This window comes from Salarias fasciatus, chromosome 18, assembly GCF_902148845.1.
Source record: "Salarias fasciatus chromosome 18, fSalaFa1.1, whole genome shotgun sequence".
In the NCBI taxonomy this organism is placed as follows: Eukaryota; Metazoa; Chordata; class Actinopteri; order Blenniiformes; family Blenniidae; genus Salarias; species Salarias fasciatus.
Genome location: NC_043762.1, coordinates 9,691,977 through 9,697,976, shown reverse-complemented (window position 1 = coordinate 9,697,976; position 6,000 = coordinate 9,691,977). Strand labels below are relative to the sequence as shown.

Sequence of the window (6,000 nt, the reverse complement as noted above, 5' to 3'; positions counted from 1 at the left end):
CTCTTTGTTCCGTCTGAAGCTGAAGGAGACGTCGGCCAGTTTTCAAGGCTCTATAAGCCGTTTTTATTCCTGTTTGTGTCTGAACAAAAAAAAAAAAAAGTGAACCTAAAGAGGCCAGGGTGATGTTCAGGATGTGTGCAGAGGAGACAAAAGATTCAGCTCAGTTCAGTTCAGACCAAGAACACACATTAATCTGAGTGAAAAAGGTTCAAACTGAGGCAACATTGTATTATTTACCAGTCTAGTTTCTTATCCATCTTCCAGCTGCAGAGGAAAACACATTTGTGTCCTGACAGTGAATCTACGACAGCGGGACAGCGAGCGTCACGCCTTGGTGATCACGCAACACGTGAATCTCTTGCGACTTCACGTTTTGGTGAACGCTGAGCTTAATGTTGCGGAGAAACGAGGCGCTGCACGGTGTGATCAGCTTCAGACGCACATTTAAAAGTCCCCTTCACCGTTAACTTTTGAGAGATGTCTTTGGAGTAATGACTAAATATATTATGCACTCACTTTGCGTATGCATTACACATTTATAAACAGCTCATACAGGGAAAATACATTTTGATTCTACACTTTAATGTGTTTGAGGGTGAAAACAAGGTGACGGCGATGGCACTCGATCTTGACCTTCAAGACATTTCTTCGACTGAACCACTTCAAGCAGCTCGAGTGTGTTTGAGTGTTAGGAGGGGGAAAAAAAAGAGAGAAAATGCTAAAAATACTCCTCTATAGGCACTTTAAAGAGTATTACGCCACAGGTTCATTCGGGGTGCAGAGCGGAGATGAGGATCAGATTAAAGCTTCAGAGGAAAGTGAATAATTGGATCGTGGTTTAACTTTTTACAGGGCATTCATTAAAGAATGTCTTAATCATACATATTAATCTGTAGGTGATGTGGATGAATATTTATGTAGTTCAGAATGAGAAGAAATAGAGATTCACTGCTACAACCTCAGCAAAATTGCACATATTTGGTCATTTAAAGTGGAGAAAAAAAAAATCATAGAACTGGGCTTTAGTCTGCCTTAAAGACGTCCTATGCATTACTGAGCGTGTTTTTTTCTCACCCTTAATTCCTTTTAGTTACTAAATAAATAGAAAAATACACAATGAAAGGGTTCAGATTTCATCAAGCTGCTATTTCTAAACTGAAAAAAGTGAACTTTAACATTCTGGATTTTCTGATCCTATAAAAGTTTAATCATTTTCGTGCAACATGACGCAATGTTAGTTGAAATCAGTTTTCATCTTGCTGCACATGTCGGGGTATTGACACATTAATATGCACCGCGGCTCCTCACATGTCCTCTGCAGGCTGGCTTGTAATTTGTGATTGATGCGACTCTCCCTCTGCTCCCTGACAGCCTCCCAGCCTCCGCCTCACCCCTTCCTCCTCCCCTGCTGCCTCCCCAAGCCGCTCCCGGCGCCTCGGGCTCTCCACTGCACTTTCCCGTTCATCCCCGCCCCGCCACGTCCCGGGGTCGGCCTCAGGGAGCCCAGCAGGGAGCCGGGCCTGTACGCCGGCCGCTGGCCTCTCAAGGGCCCCGCGGCGTGGGATCTGACCCATCACATCGGCCGGAGTCTGTTCGGAGGAGCCAAACAGACGGAAATACACGAAGAGGAGAGGAGAGTGGGGAGAGACGCACAGATCGGAGGGAGAGAGTGAGCTGCTTTCCCTCCTCGAAGTTCTCCAACTCACACTGCTTTGGCTGTTTTTCTTTCCTGTACAGCGTTTCAATATTTACTTCCTGTAATTTAAAAATACATAAACTTTGTATTTATTGTTGGTCCTTTCTTTTTTCAGCACTTCATTGCACAGTAGGGATTTGCTCTGGTAAACAATTAAAGACACGTCACTTGAGTAAATAAAGCGGTGCACTCAGCTTCCATTATTCAGCTCTTCGTCTTGCATTGCTCTCGTCCTTCATGGGGATAATAGGAGTTGCATAAATGATGCATTGGAGCTAAAAGTTTCATGACGGAGGCCCTCATCATGTTTCTGCAGCATCAGGACCACCAGGACCAGCATCACCACGTGCATTTCCTCCTCCGAGCCGACAGGGCGCAGCAGCGACTCCACAGTCACCGGTCTTTTCCCGGGAGACTCAGAGCACAGAGATCCAAATAGGATGCACCGCTCTAACAAGAATTCCGAGTACCAATTTCAAACACCTACACTTAATTTTCGCGTTGCTTGCTCTTCCGGAATCGAGTCAAATTTCAAGGTCCAGATCACACATTAATGTGTTCATATGACTGAAATAATGCTTTATTAGATTTACACGCCGGTTTAGGATAAATACAATGTAATCGAAAGTAACGGTTGGATTTCCTCACACAGAGCAGAGTGATTCATCATCACATTAAACGATCTTTGCGCGCTTGTCACTTTGGCGCCGAATATTCCAAGTGATTTCTCCGTCTCGCAGCGCGGGAGTTGCTGTTTTTTGTGCGTGTGTTTGTGAACGAGGAACTTCAGTAGCGCTTTATTCACAATTCTTATCAACTCAGCAAGAAGCGGAGAAAGAAGACCTTTAGGAGACAACATGCAGCGGAGTATCGCGTGAGTAAAAACAAGCTCGGAGAAAGTTTGTGTTTATCTTCCTGGTTCGAGCTAGCTTGACAGTGTTTGTGTTTGCTAGCTTCTGCTCGGGTTTGACTGAATAAATACGTCTTTACCGACATAAAACGTCACTCGGAACATTTCTGTGATTCTCTGCAGCCGTCCCGGACTATTCGGAAGGTTGTTAATGTTGCTCATATTAATGTGAAACAAGGTTTTTCATGGCTTGATAAAATCATTACACCCTTACAGAAACACATGGCTGCACTATATGATCATATATTTAGTGGTTTTGATAAGCTAATAAAAGTTCTCCTACGCAGCGAGCATCGGTCCATGAAATGATGGTAATTGTGTCTTTTTCCTCCAGATCCTTTTTCCAGCCGAAGAGCAAGGAGAGCCAGAAGAAGACGTCAGATGAACCAGTGAAAAAGTAAGATTTTCTGCACTATGCAGTTTTTTTTTTTTTTTTTAGAGAATCCACTGGAGCGAATCCTATCCAATTTCAGTTAATTTGTTATCAAGCCTTTAAAAAAAAACCCTTTCAGTGGGTGAACTCTTGAATTTCCCTGTGGTTTTTAGATTTTAAACTGTTTACACCGTTCGATTAAATCTTATTTCCACGAACACTTCACTAAACGTTCAGATTGATTGATTGTGGGTTCATGTTCACCATGAATGTCTTCTTATTGACCCATAATGCTCTGTACTCGAACATATAGACATGATCGCACATTCAGGTTTACCCAGAAGCCCTCGGGTGTCGATGATGGACTTGTTACCTCGACTGCTTGAACGTGTGTTTCTCCTGAAGCTGAAACACAAGAGAAATGTTCCAGAAGAGATGACCAACCTGGTCTACTGAGATCCCGTATGAAGAGAGCTGAATTGATAACGCTTTGTGCATTCTGCAGGTCATTTGTTGAGATTAATAGTGTGAGGGGGGGTGTGCTGTGCTTACGAAGTCGCATCGTTTCAGGAAATTTACGTTTTCAGTGTGATCAGACCCCCAAAGCTCAACAAAATCGTTCCAGTGGGACTTGAAAACGTTTCCATCAACTTCTAGAGCTTTTACAACCAAAAGAGCACATTTTTGTGATTTTTCCACCAAATCAAACATGTTGAAACTTTAAAATGAGTCAAACTCAGCCTCAGACGTTTCATATAATCAGTAGTTTTGAAACATGTACACAAACTGTGTCTTATGTTGAATTTATGAACGATGGTAAACATTTAATAACATTTTAAGCTGTTTTTGTACCGTTTGTGCTGTTTTTGTTTTTTGGCAGATTCATCCTTCTTTTCCTGCATTTTTCAGATAATTTTTGATTAGAGTACAAATCCTTGATCAATCTCAGAGGGAAATTAGTTTCAACGTTGCTCAGCACAATAGAGAGCTGACTATCAAATATGACAGGATAATAATTAAAATGTATTATTAAACATTGATATGTACAAGGCTTAACGGTGGCTAATACGAGCAGAGAAAGGATTAAATTAATCAAAACAGCAAACGCTATTTACAGGGAGAAGCTAGAAAGTGATGTGGCCACTGGAAGGAAGGACAATTTTGCCATGTTAATCATATTTTCCTAATTTCTGAACGGTTTTTCTTCTTCTTCTTTTTTTTTTTTTTTACATGCTTTTTCCCCCTATTAGGCATTGTACTCTCATAGTGAAATTGAAAATGCCTCTGGCATGTAGATGAAATCAAAAAGCAGCCAAACAAAGCGGTGAAGCTCATTCTTCAAGTGTGGGTCTTCACTTCGTTCGTTGGCGGGTCTCCGTTGCAAAGTGAAACTTTTTGTGTCCCGTCGTTAGAATCAAGAGATGCTGGCGTTTCTCATCTCTGCCCTGCTTTGATGAGAAGTGTTCATTATCTCCGGACTCCATAAGCTTTAAAGTGTATCTTAAAACTCTCTATAATTGACTTGCCTTCATGTAACGACTCTCCCATTATTGCTTTGACCTCTTCTTTTAACGGCGCTCACTTCACTTTTATAGGTTTTCATTATTTTATAGCTTCCTCTGTTGTCTGTGTCCTTTTCCCTAAACGCCTAATTTAGCACTTTGGAGCGGCGTGGTGTAAATTAAACCCGCCGCTTTGTTTGTCGCAGGCCCGCCAAGAGTCCTCTGAAGGTGCAGAACGGCGTCCAGGAGGTCGACTCGCCCATCAAGAAGGTCGCCAAGCGCAGCCGCCAGATCCTGGACAGCGACGAGGACGAAGCGCCGGCTGTGAAGGAACCAGTGGCCCCGAAAAGGCCGGCCGAGAAGGAAGCCGCCGCTAAAACGGACAAGGAAGCCGCCACTAAAACAGCCAAGGTAAGACCCAGTTTCACTTCTTCAAATGGTGTCTCGTTGGAAGTGATCAAACTAAATCCAACACTTTAGTTTGATCAGCATAAAACAGTGTTTGAGTCATGATAAATTGTGTTTCCATGCTTTCGTGCTTTTAACTTCAATTAAAAATATGTAAGAAAATTGCAGTAGATTCACAAATAAGTGATGATTAAATTTCAAAAGAGGAGCAAGCACTTTTATAGAATTAATCTCAAGGCACAAAGACGTTAAGATGATATGTTTATTTATCCTATTATCACAATTCTCCACTTTATTGGCTGTCTCATATTCATCTAATAACCAGTAATTCACTCTGCAGTCCTGCTTCTGCACGTATTTACCACAAAAACAAAACAAGTGAATCGAATAAAAATGACAGTTTGAACTTTAAGCTGTTGAACTCAGAGCTCAAAACAGATTGTGAGTTTCCTGTTGTCAACATCAAACCAAGCATTCAGGGCTCTGTGTGAGATATATCGGCTGTAATAATCATTAAATATGAATTGTAAGTACCACACACACGCACACATGAATCCACAAAGTTACAATGAAAGTGTGAAAGCCATCAAATGTTCCAAATTTGCACAGTAACCTCTAATTAAGGCTCATTAAGTCTATTAGAGCTCCTGTAGGCGTATCAGGGCCGATTGTTTGTTTGGTGACGGGAGAAGCGCCGACGCACAAAGGCACAGTAATTGTTGGGTGAATCACGGTGTTGAATGCGTTTGTCAATAAGCCACATAATGAAAAGACCTGATTATCGGCCTTGGCTGTCGTTCAACCACCTGTTGTGTGATAAACACTTCTCTTAACCGCCCGGCTCGCAATGTGTCAGCAGTCATTCATTATTTCTTCATTGAGGGATGAGATGATGATGGTGATGATGATGGACGAGTAGCGTTTTGTCAGGGTGATCGCACCTTGCTTCAATCACCCCGTTAGAATCTCAGGTTTGGGTCCTTTCTGTGTGGAGTTTGCATGTTCTCTCCGTGCACACGTAGCTTTTCTTACTCTGGTTTCTGAAACATACATTTTGAGGTGACTCGTGGTATTTCAAGTGAAAACTTAGTGGTTTTGCATTTACACGGCG

The 6,000-nt window shown here is 42.2% G+C and overlaps 1 protein-coding gene across 3 annotated transcripts in view; it reads left to right on the top strand.

Moving 5' to 3' along the window:
• The first annotated feature begins 2,413 nt into the window (after positions 1–2,413).
• lig1 (ligase I, DNA, ATP-dependent) overlaps positions 2,414–6,000 on the top strand; it is a 53,158-nt gene continuing 49,571 nt past the window's right edge. For all 3 annotated transcript variants that reach the window (XM_030115680.1, XM_030115681.1, XM_030115678.1), the window contains exons 1-3: positions 2,414–2,570; positions 2,941–3,003; positions 4,688–4,892. In XM_030115680.1, the coding sequence (XP_029971540.1) occupies positions 2,554–2,570; positions 2,941–3,003; positions 4,688–4,892 (285 nt within the window). In that variant the 5' untranslated portion in view covers positions 2,414–2,553. The remainder of the gene's footprint in view (positions 2,571–2,940; positions 3,004–4,687; positions 4,893–6,000) is intronic.